This window comes from Rhamphochromis longiceps, linkage group LG23 (assembly GCF_057381845.1).
Source record: "Rhamphochromis longiceps isolate RC_006_pf linkage group LG23, R_longiceps_female_GT1.1, whole genome shotgun sequence".
NCBI lineage: Eukaryota > Metazoa > Chordata > Actinopteri > Cichliformes > Cichlidae > Rhamphochromis > Rhamphochromis longiceps.
Window position 1 is genome coordinate 13,604,058 of NC_140578.1, and position 14,439 is coordinate 13,618,496.

At 43.2% G+C, this 14,439-nt stretch overlaps 1 protein-coding gene across 1 annotated transcript; it reads right to left on the minus strand.

Moving 5' to 3' along the window:
* Positions 1–5,711: 5,711 nt before the first annotated feature.
* On the minus strand, positions 5,712–14,262 carry cep63 (centrosomal protein 63). Its single transcript, XM_085398314.1, has 14 exons — positions 13,898–14,262; positions 13,632–13,809; positions 12,304–12,399; positions 12,090–12,179; positions 11,887–12,000; positions 11,658–11,807; positions 11,242–11,375; positions 10,503–10,646; positions 9,943–10,045; positions 9,638–9,835; positions 7,985–8,071; positions 7,645–7,847; positions 7,186–7,498; positions 5,712–7,094 (listed from the first exon to the last, which is right to left on the minus strand). The coding sequence occupies exons 1-14, from the start codon at positions 13,936–13,938 to the stop codon at positions 6,894–6,896; spliced, it is 2,052 nt and encodes a 683-aa protein (XP_085254440.1). The 5' UTR covers positions 13,939–14,262; the 3' UTR covers positions 5,712–6,893.
* Between the last annotated feature and the right edge of the window lie 177 nt (positions 14,263–14,439).

A 14,439-nucleotide genomic window follows, 5' to 3' on the forward strand; every position in this document is an offset into this window, starting at 1 on the left:
ACACTCAGTTGGATCAACATGTCTAAAGCTCATATTGAGAGTTCCAGGGAGCAGCTACCAAATGCAAGTTTGCTTAATTTCACGTAGTTGAATGCAAAAGGCCATAAAACTGTTAACCACTTTTCCAGTTACCTTTAATCCTCTGAAAATGGTGAGCTGTGTTGTAATGTTAAACCCCTTAAATTATGACTGAAATCAAATTTAAAACCTGCTGTGGCGAATTGTATCAGTCCAAATACTTGGCTCTGATAATAAAAGTTGAACATAAACAGAGCCTGATGAACAAGAGTGTTTAAATTAAAATGTCTCCGATTACTTTGAATGTCTGTAATACGTTAATTATTCCAATACTTTTGTGCAACCGTTTAGTTTATGCTGAAAATTGGTGGTATTGTCCAAATACTCACATACTTCAATGTATTATTAACATACATATAGTGCAGTTCAATTTCCTCTACGGCCCAAATGAAAAAAACCCCTCTTTACTTCATTTTCTGCTACATTAAGCAAACATTTCCACTTTAAATTTCTACCTTACTGATGCTGTGACCTGTCCCAACAAGGGAATAAATAAATACCTAACAACTACCAACTGACATTAAACACTTGCAACACTCACATACCTCAGATAATGTTTGTGTAGCAAACAGATGCCGCTCATTCTTGGCCTGTGTTTGCATTTTTTAAAGCTTTGTCACTTCTTCCCAAACATTTCAAACACATTTAAAGCCGCAGATGAGTTTAAACCACAGCACACCTGATTAAAAATGAAACGTCAGATCTGAATCCTCAACAGGAGGAGCGGCCGTTAGACCCCGCTGATTTATGACCCGGACCGCCTGCAGAGTGATCACCACAGGTGATGACGATTTTCTCTCTGATCTCCCACAACACTGACGACTTTATGGCCTGTGTAATTAAAGACTTAAATACACAGTGGCCTCAGAGTTGACCCAAGCATGAAAGGGGGGGAAACTGATGAGGGTCAATCATTTCTGTAGAGCAAATGAGAAGGTACCTGCCACAGCACATAGGTGCAAATCTAAGACATAAAAGAAGTATTGACTGGTGCAGGGTTGGATGTTTCAGCCTCCTGCATACTTCAGGGAAAACTGGGAGAAAAGGGTGTTGTTGGAGTAGAGAGATTCAGTTTTGATAACGCTGCTGTTATCTGCCCCCACCTCTTTGTCAAGTGACAACAGCTGCCTGAAAGTAATGGACCATGAAGTCTTCCCTCTTGAGAACCGCGTGTATACACATTTGTACACAATCCACTAAGCTATCAGATTTCTTTTCAATTTGTTTGGTTGATATGAAAACAGACATGTTTTTGATGGCATGTTTGACCAGTGAAGGAAGCACTTTGTCTGTGTGTTTTTCCCACACAGGCATTTTTGGCTCACGATCATTTATTCACAGTAAACCCAAGCATTCTCCACAATTGTCCCTGAAATAACTCATGAAACAAACACTAACGTCCACCATATTTTCGACATAGTTTACTTATAAACTGCTGACATCTACCTTTTATTTACAATCCGACAACAGCCTCTGGTTCTAGATTTATTTCAAAGGGTCATCGTTTGCGTTTTTGCCATTCCGATGCTTCACAATAAGTTGCCATGCAAGTTTTCCGAACCCAAACATTACCATATTTGGACAAGAGAGTGGAGTGCTAACTTAGCTGGTTAAATTAATAAACATGGGTCAGAACATCTGGGCCAGAAGATTATGCACGAGTGCCTAAAACCTGCATTCTGTCTGAATGCCACCAGATGGCGATAGCTGCAGCTGCAAAGAGGTCTATAAATGTCAAAAAGAAAACAGTTTTCTGACCTCTGTAAATACATTCCTGTTGAGTTCATAGGCTCAGTCACTCATTGGGGTTTATATTGAATAAAAGAAGTCTATTTTTATCATTTTTGTCACACACACAGCAAAATGAAGGATCACCTGTGGTATTAATCATTGGCTAGCAAGCTGTTAATCATAATCAGTTTCACAAACCTGCCCACCTCGTCACATCCGGTTTTTTTTATAACCAAGATGGCGACGGAGGAAAGGTTCGTTTTGAATCTTCAACAAACAAACATGTGATGTCATGGTAGCTACGGTTATCTTTTGTATTAATTTTGTATTAAGAGCGAGAGAAGCTAATTAACCACAAACTAGCCAGTTCATCTGTGCAAAATCCAAGTGACAGTGAAAGAGCTAAAATAGTTTCACAAAGCAGAAAACTTCCTTTGGTTTACATCTCCACAGTGTCATGGAAAGACGAGAAGGGGTTTTTTTTTTACTCTAAATGAGGAAGGACGTCACGTCTTCAGGCTCTTCTCTCGGAAAGATGTACAAATCAAAACATGTTCGGCTGTTTATGTCACTGCGACTGAAAGAATGTAAACTGACTTTTCCCCTTACCAATTCATCAGCGTATCCCAGGATGCTTTTAGGGCGTAGATTATAATCACTTGCTGTCTATTGTTTTGTTTTCTCTCTACTTTCTCTTCAGGCTTTACCATATCAAGCAAATCACCCCATGTTTAATCTCAAACAATCGCTTTATTCAGTGTTTTAACAAGTCGTGCATATTAGGTTGTAGGAAAATACTACATATGTAACTAAAAATCCAACATAAAAGTGATCGCATCATCATCATGATCGCTTGCACCTAAATGCACAAGGAGAAAATACGGCATCGAGGTCGCACTCAACCTGTGCATGTCATTGCATAAGACAGAAAGAATGAGGGTAGCCCGGGGGTGTTTGCAAGGGGAGATCTGCAAATTAATTGCAGGAGGCGATCCAAACGGATGACCTCATTAGCCATCGGTGGACAAGGAATGCTCTAAATAGCTTTTATATAAGACAACATCAAATAATTCCCGTTCTCACTCAGCTGAATATCAAAAAATTACTATCTGCTCTATTTTTTTCAAGAATTTCAATTCATTTTGCTTCAGGGCTAAAGGATAGTGCAGAAGGAATTCAAAACTCCTGCAGGCACATACACACAAATACCAGCCTGGTATGGATCCAAAGTATAAATCTTACTGTCAGTCTTACAAGTTTTCTGATTCTCTGGGAATACTCAAAGAAACATGAGCACATAAAGCATCAAAGGTCTAAGTATTCCTGTTACTGTGTATGACAGAGGTGGGCCTCCTTCTTCCCAGCAGAGGGCCAGACTGGCTGAGACTCAGCAGGAGAAGAGTCACATACTGAAGTCTATGACAAAGCTGGTACCGTGAATTACAACAGACAGCAGTCACACCCGGACCAGTGTTAACTTGTAGCACCGCTGGTATGTTTGAAGTAATATTGGCAATCCTGACAATGTTTGTGGTTTCTTTGCCAGACAGCCTGCAGATTTGCAGCTGGCTTTGATTAACTGGAGCAAAGCCGTACTGGCTGGGGGTTTCTTTGACTGTCTTACCAGGTTTGAAATGTTGTACCTACTTTAGCATCAACATCACTGCCTGCAAAGTAGAACTGAGTGATCCAGGAGATGTGTGGGTTACACCATTCAAGGGTTTGCTGTGTGAATGATTAGAAAACTGATCCAACATCCAGTCTCTAATCATCGGCATCATTCAGACTAAACTGGTGCAGTTTACTGAAACTCTATCCCATGATAGTGATACTCCCAAGAAAAAAAAACAGTTTCTTCTAAGCCAACCTTAGATGTTTTGTTAGCGCTGGAAATTTCTTGTGGACATCACCATTACTTAAGAGATTATGAGATGCAAAAATAAATGAATTAAAAGTCCCAAATTCAAACCCACTTTCATGCACTTTCAGGGCCTTTACGTCATACAATGTTTAGGGTATGAAGACAAAATTTTGCATGCTACTGTACAGAAAAAGTTGTGATCCCAGCACTTATTCCACCTCTGTTTACATACTACAGTACAAACACACACTGTAACTGGGACACTTGTTAACATGCTCATTGTGTGTTAGAGGAATGAGCCTTTTCCTCGTCGCCTCTCTGACTCTGTTGCCGCGCCGATAAGAGCGCGCCCCTCTGTCTCTGCAGCATTCCAAGCATCCTGCAGCAAACGTCCGCCGCCATATTGCTGCACGAGAAGAGTCCAGCAGCAACCTGCACCCACTCCCTTTGACCCCCATCTCCCAACACTGTCCACACACACACACACACACTCTTAAGAACAATGGGACGTTCCTGTCATATGAGGGATATGGCTGGAAGTAGAGGTGGAACACACGCGAAGCACGTCTGGCATGTTCAGAGAGGAATGTGCAACAAAGAGTACATGCAGGCAGCAACAATTCTGGGAAAAGTTATTATCTTGTGAAAGAAGTTCAGCAACTCATAAAAATACATATTAAATATGACATCCATCAAGGTACAACAATGTGTGAGAAGCGATTAACCGTCTGAGTCACGCTAAACCCACATTTGAGGCCTTTTTGGTAACATTTCTAAAGCAATCTCTGACCTCCGATAAGTTCAAACATTGAAAGGGTTGAAAATCTCTTTCAATGCTACAAGCTTGCAACCACTTAATGCTGAGAAATCTCAAAATCTGCTGGCAAATCAACCCAGTTTGCTCTGAGAAATCCCCACGAACCTGCACTGCCTCAGCCATTCAGAGATAAGTCAGCCTTTACACAAACAATCAAGCTTCATTCTTTATTCCCGTGACAAGATCTTACAGATAGCAGAAATTCCTCAAACAAATACCCTGAATATCTCAATCCATCAAGATCAGTTGATAACTGTGAGCCGATATTCCCACAGAGGATTCACTAATTTGCATGTGTATTTGATGTCTGTTATTTCGAAGGACGTTCGGTGAGGTGTTAGACCCTCTTGTGAGCCCACACAGCTCTCTCCGAATTACAGCATATCACCAGATAACAGGAGAATTAAACTTGGCAGCTGCGCTGCCATTGACTTGTGCAGATCTGTAACCACCTGTGATGTCTCCCTCTGCTGGTTCTCTGAGGTAAAGGATGGGAAACAAGGTCAACGCACTTCATCTCTCTTTTGTCTGAAACGAATCGCGGAAGTAATGAAGGACGGAGAAAGGGCCGACTCTGATGACTTCATTATAATTTCTTGCACAGTCATCAATATTCTCATCACTTTGCAGCCATCTTGAAATCCATCCACTTTGAGGGAGGATGTATTTTGAACAGTTAACGATAAAAACGAGTCAAATTTGATCAAACGTGCTTTAAAAGTTTGCTTGGCACCATTTTAGCAAAATGACAAAGTCATGCCGAGCGGTGCTGACTTCACCAGTCCAGATAGCTTTTGCAGTAATTTCTCAAAGACTTGCCTCAAAGCAAGTCCTCGAGGTGGTAGGTGTCCTCTCGTGCTGCATCAAGCTACCAGCATCAACCCCGAGAAGGTGAAAAGACTTCAGTTCGTTAAACTAATCATCTTACAGCCTGAATTTATTTTCTGTGAATTATTACATAAGTAAATCAATTCCTCCTCCCTTTTACTTAGGCCCCTTCAAGGAATCTCAGCACATATAAAAACCTTTTCACCTCCCTCTGCAGAGAGCCAGAGGATTGCCTGCCTTGCCAAATTCCTGAGCGCTGTTTGTTGGAGCTTTAAGCGCTCATAAAGCAGGCTCACGAATACCAAAGTGAGAAGTCAGCGAGCTCAGCTGAACATCACTTCTCTTTTGTTATTGTAACATTATGAAGGCAAAAATGAAAGACACATACTTCTCGAGATTTGTTTCCCACTTTATTTCCATTCGATCAGAGCGTCCTTCACTGGGAGAGCAGTAAATTGTCCCCACGCCCCCCTTCGGCTTTTTCACCGGTGCACATGGAAGAAATTAACATTCCATCAGCTTTCTAATGATGAGGACGAAGCACGCCGCAGGGGATGAAGGTCCATGCCAGCATTGGCACGGTGCACGCATTCCTGCGCTCGACGGGCTGGAGGGCCTCTGCAGACGGGTGTTGATGATGGGTTGTGTTTGTGTGTGTGTGTGTGTGTGTGTGTGTGTGTGTGTGTGTGTGTGTGTGTGTGTGTGTGTGTGTGTTTGTGTTTGACTCTCCCTCCATCATGGACGCAGTGTAAACGATGTGGTATTTTCTAAGTTATGACAGACGTATGGGGAGGATGGACCCTCCTTTGGCTCGCTGCACCATCAGTCTGTCTGGATGGAAATGCAAATGTCCCATCGATGCTGCATTCCAGACAAAATAAAATATGCAGGTCAAGAAAAACAAAAAAACAAAAACAGCAGTTTGGACCAACCGAGTTCCCCTACTCAAACTTCATCATCTTGTCCTTCTACCTGGACATTTGACTTACGTGGTGTTCGAACACATTCCTCCTGCTTCCTGAATCTTGCAGTGCAGGATTTAGGGCAGCATCTTGTCAATCACAAGGGAGGCATGCCTTAAAGCATATAAGTTTAACTGCCTTCTGGACACTAAAGGGGATGACCATTTGCGAAGTAGACATCACGTTGTTCTCATTATGACCTCAAGCAACAGACTGAGCCCATAGATTTATCAGGAAAGTGTTACACAAAGCCACAGGCAAAGGGAGACACTGGCCATTTTTCCCAGACTTCAAATTAAATGGATTTGTTTTGCTACTGTGGGAGTCGCCCCCTGCTGGCCATTAGAAAAAAAATACAGCTTCAAGGCACTTGTGCTTTCTGGCTTCACTTTTCAGACCTGTAATCTACATTCAGCTTCTTCTAGCACACAGATAAACACACATTCAAGTGTAACAGCCTACAACCTTTACTACAGACGGTTGTTAAGGAACACTTGGTTTAACTCGAGGCATAAATATGAAAAAACACTCAATCAAGGGACGCACTAACCCATCTGCGATCATTCATGATGATATAATAAAGCCCAAGAACACAGCTGGCACTGTTGTGACTCCATCACTGACCATCCTGCACTGACATCTGGGCAGACTCCAGCTCCGAGCTGCTGTGCAGGAACGTGGAGAACGTCTTGTTGTTCTTCTCCTTCATCCCGAAGATGTGGCTGTCCAAACTCTGCAGCAGCTCCTCAGTCCGTAGGTTCTCTTCCTCCAGGAAACGAGTGACCACTGTGTCTGTCAGCGATGCAGACAAAAGGTCCTAAAGAGGGGGAAAAAAATGCAACTTTAGGATTCATCACCCCCAAAAACTAAACTAAATGTTACAGGACATCAATTTTGATGAGGCTCACCTCGGAAGAGGGAGAAGAAATCTCTTTATCGCTGCTGGTCAGAGAGTCTCCCGGGCTCGAGTTTTGTCCATCAGCTGCAGATTTGCTGGAGCTTAGCACAGAGTTTCTCGTGGACAGTCTTGTTGTGGTGCTGCTGCTGGAGGACGAGGAGGCAGATGAATGAGGCCTGCTACCTTGGGACTGGCTGCGGGACAGACCTGTGGACGTCTTGGACGAGGTTTGAAGTTCTTTAAAGAGCATCTGGATCTCTCCTTCATAGCGAGTGGTGTTCTCTAGAGCCTGAGCTTTTCTGACTTGCATGTTCTCCTGTGGCCTGTGACAAAACAACACCCCAAACTATTTAAATCTAATATGGAAAAAACACTTTATATCTTAGTTTTTACAAAATACTGAAAATTTTCCTCTTTTACAGGTGACCGCTGATGGAAAGTAGCCTGTCTGTGTACATATACTCGCTACCTGTTATACGTAGGCTGCTCTTGGTCAGTCGCAGCATGGCTGAGCACAGCGTGTTCATATTTATCCTGACTGTTCTGATTGGAGGCCTCAAGTTGTGACTGCATCTCAGCGAGTGTCTGCCTTAACTGCCGATTCTCCTGCTCCAGGCTGCTCAGAGAAGACACATAACTCTCCCTCAGGGAGGCAAGCGGGGAGCCTCCCCTCTGTGGAGCGATGAGTGATTCAGGGGGTTAAAAGCGACAGAGGAGTGATTCGGACTTAGTAAAAAAGCACAGAAGAGGCACAAAGAAAAGGCTCCTGTCTGTAACATGAGTGATGACTGATATCGAAGCAGACAAACCTTTGGTGACTGAGGCTGCAGTCTCTGCAGCAGACCTTTCAGGTGCTGGTTCTCAGCCTGTACCATCTCCAGCTGTGCATGAGTCATCTGTGAAAGAATGAGAAAAATGTGATGAACCTCAAAGAATACAACATAATTTCACATTTAGCATAAAACAGGCTGCATTAATCTGCCAGAGATACAGAATAAATGCTAAGAAATAGCAAACCAGCCGTCAGGAAATCGAGGTTTGTGAGTAAGTGTCTTATTTATCAAAGCGCCTGTAAAAACAAATTTATACTAAATGCAAAGTGAAAGCAAGTGTATGTGAACACAGATGAATCCATTCGCATGAGTTAAAGATTTTTCAGCCTTTGTGATTGATTATACTCCTCATGTTGAATATAAATGTACCAATATTTCTTAGGTGGGAAACAAACAGGCTCTAGAGAAGGGGTGTCGAAATCCAGGCCTCGAGAGCTGGTGTCCTGCAGGTTTTAGATCTCACCCTGGGTCAACACATCTGAATCACATGATTAGTTCATTGCCAGGCCTCTGGAGAACTTCAAGATAGGGCTGTTCGATATCGGTTGTTTCGTGGTGTCTCAAAATAAACTGTTTACGGCAATATTTTTTCATCGTTTTGATGGACACTGTAGTGGCTATATTAATTTCTTAAAGTTCTCTATATCTCTTATATTTAATATAACAACACTACAGACGGACAAGCACCTGTTTTTATGCGTTATGGTTAGCAACAACGACGGTAACACCATCGCATGTCCACTTGTTTATGTTCCACGTAAACCTTTCACAATAAAGCTCAAGATCCTGTTCAGACTTTTCAAAATAAACTGAATCACGTGAAAGAGCAGATTGTTTACGGATGAGAAGTAAAAAAAGAGCCGCCAGGTGCTAAAAAATAAACCTTAGACTCAAACGTTAGAACAGGCTTTTCCCCGCAGCACGCCGTGTAATAAATACTCACAAAGAAAACGGCGGCCGTTACAACTTATGTCTAAAAATGTATCGTTTCATGCATCGGTTAAAACACTCGACTCCAGCTACGTGACGCGCAGCTGGAAACACTTCCCGCAAGTCGAGCTGCCCGAGATTCACAGAATTTACAGAAAATGTTACATTTTTGTGATTTATATCGTTATCGGGACGATAGAATTCTTATAGGGGGATATGAGATTTTGGTCATATCGCACAGATCTACTTCAAGACATGTTGAGGAGGTAATTAAGCCATTTGTATGAGCTGTGTTGGATCAAGGACACATCTAAAACCTGCAGGACACTGGCCCTCAAGGCCTGGAGTTCGACACCTGTGCTCTAGAGAGCCGATTACACAAACGGAGAGCAGCAAAGGACAGGACGTTACACCATCAGCTTGTTAAGGGTCTACCATTTTTCTGGTTAAAAGCTTCAAGTTTCACTGTCCAGTCCCTGCCCAGTACAGCATTCATGCAGTCCATTAATCTAGATCATTTATAAACTTGCTGTTATTAGCAGAAGATGCTTTAAGGGGCCTTGGAAAATCTCCATTTTTAAAGGGATTGCTGCTCACAGAGGCTCGTCTGATCATTCTAGTTTTCTCTCTAGAAGAAGTCTTTACCTATATAATCACTGTTTTTGTGAACTGGCACTGCATTCAACTGAATTAACTCACTTTGAGCTCAGCAGACTTCTTCTCTGATCGCTCCTCCTCATCGCGAAGCTGCTGCTTGATGCTGGACGAGGAGGCGCTCAGACTGGCGACGGCGAGGTCGCGCTCGTGCAGCTCGCTGGTCAGCTTTGACACCTCCTTTCTCATTCCCTCAACTTCGCCGCTGTGAGTCTGCCTGGCCCGCTCAAGGTCCTCTCTAAGCTGTAGATCAAACGTAGGCAGGACATGAGGTAGTGACGCAGAGCTGATGTTAAACAACAAGAACAAGAATGAAAAAAAAAAAAATGAACAAAAACAAAAACACAGACCCTTTTCGCTTCAGCCATAGAAGAGTCACATTCCGCTTTCAGGCTTCGCAGTTCTTGCTCCGTCTTCAAGTTGTCATCTCTCTGTTTATTCACCACCTGCAGCCTGAGTCCAGAGAAATAAAAGCAATGACTCGCACAGAAAAAAGATCTGAATGAAATCCACTGACAACTCTGTGTGCTCTGCATTTTTTTTTCTTAATTTACTTCAGGTCGATTTCAGTGCATATACACATTTAAAAAGGATCACCGAGGTCCAAAGACATTCAAAAGCTACATTGCATAAATATTCAATATTCCCACACAAGGACTAAAAAATATTAGCATCACTCTGCAACTTTTTGCTCCCACGGTTCCTTTTCTCCTGATAGCTACATCCTAAAATACGTCTGATTTGGAGAAAAGTGATTCGGTCTGTAATTTTTCTTCTTGTGATATAAATCAGGCGCACCCCATTCCCACTCACTCACTATTTGCTTCAGCACAAGACAGGACTAAAAGGAGTAAAAGACTAAAAAACTAACTTGGGTTTTGGACTACAGGAAGGGGCGGACTAACATTACCTCTCTTTGAGACATGCCAGTTCAGCCTTGAGATGACCCTGATATGCTTGGGCACCTTGGAGCTTGGCTGCAGTCTTCTCCAGCTCTCGTCTGAGGATTTCCACACCGGTGCAGCCCTGAGCTACCAGACAGTCTTCCAGAGAGCTGCACAAGAACATCACGCAAACATTCACAGGATGGCAACCTTTATGATGGACAATAGCTAATTGTTTTTCCCAACAGAAAACATCAGAAGATGAAGAAAAGATGTTAGGGAGGATGTGTTGATTCATGCAGGCTGGATAAAAGTATCACTTCATTACTGATGTTGTAATTTTAAATAAACAGGTTTGTTCACTAGGGACGGGAGAACCATGAAACAATCATTAAAGATTAGAAAAACTACAGTATGAAAAGTACAGACCGTGGCTGCAGTGGACACTTGTTGTGGTTTTCAACACTCGGGTCGTATTTAACAGTCGCTGACAGACCAACAACAGCACAAGCAGGAGTAGCCCACAGACCAGTTATACCACATTTTTCACACTCCCTACATCTACAACTGACACAGTCTGCAGGTAGATGGCCAGTTTGCTTAGCATTTAAAGAATTTGATCAGCTCTCGTTTTGGCTGCAGATACTTCAGAGTCAGTCACTTGGAAAGCTACAGTGCTACAAAGCAATATCCTGCCTACAGTGTGGACGCAGTACGCCCCCTTCTGTATAAGTTGCTGAACTACATCACTAGACATACACCCACCGAATGACTTGATCTTTAGCTTGCAGTGCTTGGTTGAATCTGGCTGTTTCGTTACGAAGTCTTTGGCGCTCAAGACTGGTTTGCCGCACAAAAGCATCCTGGGAGTCCAGCTCTTCCCATTCCTCAGAAAGCACCTGCAAAACAGCGGATCATCAGCTGATTAAAAGATATTTTAACCTGGCACCTATGAGGAACTTTGAGCTTGTAAATGCTTAACTGAAAAATCAACATTAAGAGGTTTATGGGCACTGGATTAAATGTTGAAGCTCAGTTTCTCGACACTGATAAAGTTGATCGGTAGACTAAAGTCTTTTTCATTTTCTTTCAGGCTTAATACATGTCGGAGAAACTTGTTGTGAGTGTTGTGTAATTGAAAATCTTCAGTCCTATCACCTTCCCCAGGTTTCTGAACCCACCTTCCAACTCTCAAGTGGTCGGAGACGCTCCAGTTCCAGCTCCTGCGTGTGCAGACTTCTCTGAGCTTTTTCCAGCTGAGAGCGCAGGCGCTGCACCTCCAGACAGCAATCCCTGTGCTCCCTCTCCACTTGGTGCGCTGCCCACTGGGACTGGAAACAACAGAAAACACGTGGTGAATAAAACAAACAAGCCTCTGCTTTCTTTACATGCTGAAGTCACTGAACTTACTTTTATGTGTGAGAGCTCATCTTTCAAGCTCTTATTCTCGGTCTCCAGGATTGTGAGCTCCTGCCGGCTCTGGGTGCGCTGTTGCTCCCACTCCAGAGAGCGCTGATGATATTCCTGCAGAGAGAGGGGAGCTTCATTATACCTCACATACCCAGAAGACGGCAGCAATCCAATGGCATGACTGGGGTGATGTCAGGGTTCACCTTCTGGAGGTCTGTCTCTTTCACTCCTGCGTTAGCGTCCTTGAGGTGTTTGCGCTGAAGCTTATGGTAACTTCTCTTTAACTTATCCAACTGCAGGAATAGAAACGCACTTACTATATTTGAAATCATGCAGGAGAGTGAGTACAAACAGAAAAACTGTAAACTTCTGCCCAAGCAAAAGCAGAAAAGATTTGTAACAGACAAGTTTTCGCACCTCTTCACGGAGTTTGCGCAGTTGCTGCTCGTACTTGGCGGCTAACTCTTGTGGACCCGTCTTGACATCTTCAAGCTGCTTGCGGAGTAATCCAATCTACAGTCATGGGTGAGGACAGTAATGGTGTTGGAAAGAGTTAATATGAGCACTCAATTTATGAGCTGTGTTAGCAACTATCTTATATTGAGGCTATGCTCATTACCAGCTGCATATTTTTATTTTTGGTCTCTACTCAAAATGCTCTTTATTTATTCACACTGAGCCTTGACGCACCACCCCACTTCATCGTTGGTGCCCCACAAAAATTCCAGGTTCACAATCTACAAATTTTATCATCATCATCAACAAAAATAAAGGATCCAAATCTAGTTTTACTTAAATAAAGGCTAATTTAATCATATCAACAACATCCATTTTTCTTTTCCTCATCTGACGTTGCTTTGTGGCGGCAGCAGACAAAGCAACGCCGCTGGGAAACCTTCAAAAGGGAGCAAGTGTCCTGATTAGAGGCCATCTCAACTTGCTCTTTTTAACAGCGAGGAGCAGTGCCTCGACTCTGAGCTCCCTCCAGATGTCCTGGCTCCTAATCCTACCGCTACGCCCAGACTCACTTCAGCTGCTTGTATCTACCACCACACTCGTTAGGTCATTCTCCAGATTTCAGCACGCACTTTAGGAGTTTGCAGGCACATCACACTCCATGTTCCCATCACTTGTGACTAAGATCATAGCCTCAGACTTGTAGGTGCATGCCCTCATCCTGGCTGCAAACTGCTCCAGTGCATGCTGATGGTCATGCTGTGATGAAGAACAATATCTGATGGATGCAAACTGACTGAATAACCTCATCAGGAATGCCGAATCTGTAGTCGGCGTGAAGCTCATCAGCCTGGAGATTCTTTTAACCTCACTGTCTGAGAGTCTGCTGCTATCAGACTCTTTAATTCATCTACTTGAGTCAGACCCACACATACTGATCAAGACTAAACACACCTCACTGCACTCTGCCACAAAGTATATGTGCACACCTAGCAGCACCTTTGACCTGTTAATGTCCCAGAAACATTAATGTTAATACATATGTCCTTTTATATTTATATCTTGAAGTTTCGCTGATCTGATCATTTGCACAACACAGGGATGTGATTTTGAGGTTCCCACAATGGACACCACCTCACACCGGCTACACTTTGACATCCTGTCCACAAACATCACTAACAGGATCGAGGGAGGAGTACCAACACTGGATCAACACGTGTACACATCATCATTTATCTTTTAGAACTTTGCTCCTGTTTAGTATAAACTCTTAGGCTCTTCTATTTCACCTCCAGGTCCCTCCGTTCAATTGTGCTCCTTGAGTTTAAAAGTTCCTCTTCTCTACTTTTCAGCCTGAGCTCCAAGGCGCGGTTCTCATCTTCCCACTTCTTCTTCTGATCGTTGATCATGATGTCAATTTGTCGCATCAGTTCCTGAAGCTCCGGCTCACACGATGAAAGGACTGAGCTGAAAGACAAAGCCAAATAATGAAAAGGGTGTAATTTCTGTAAATGCTCATGGCCCAAGTTAGTTCTTTAAGCGCAGTGCAACTTACCTCAGATCAGGGCTGTGCATCGACCCCAGAAAAGCCTCCATCTGGTTCAAAGTAACGTCAGCCCTGTTAGTAACTTAAAGCGGACTTGCTTTACGGGTGCTTCACGTGCCCTTTCCCCACGCAAGAAGTTTACTATAACTTAGCAACCATACACGTTACTAGCAACCCATAATACACAGCGAGCTAAACCATGGCTGACCTCACTGCTACACGGAGGTGGTTTCTGCTTACAGCATTGTTAGCTCACGTTAGCTGCTGGCTGTGGCTGGTCCGTGTCAACTCATCCAACTTTATTTGTTTACATCACTAGCTGGACTGCCGAACAGCGCGCTTCCTGAGGTATGGCGGTAACTCCACCACTGCATGTGATGTCAACACGCTGTACGTAACTTCAGAGCACAGGAAGCAGCTTGTTTAAAATACTCAAAACAGACCTGTTATCCACACGCCTAGCTATGAAAGTTCGTATTTGGAAATTCCCTGTTGCCTGTAACGATTTTTTAACAAATATTATCATAATATAGGTCATCTTGTTGGCTTCT

Excerpts from the sequence above, each read along its gene's own strand:
- cep63 (XM_085398314.1), bottom strand. The coding sequence starts at position 13,938 with ATGGAGGCTTTTCTGGGGTCGATGCACAGCCCTGATCTGAG. Across the intron at positions 10,647-11,241 it reads GCTAAAGATCAAGTCATTCG|CTCTCTGGAAGACTGTCTGG; the intron begins GTGGGTGTATGT and ends GTTCTTGTGCAG. Across the intron at positions 9,836-9,942 it reads CTATGGCTGAAGCGAAAAGG|CTTAGAGAGGACCTTGAGCG; the intron begins GTCTGTGTTTTT and ends TTTGATCTACAG.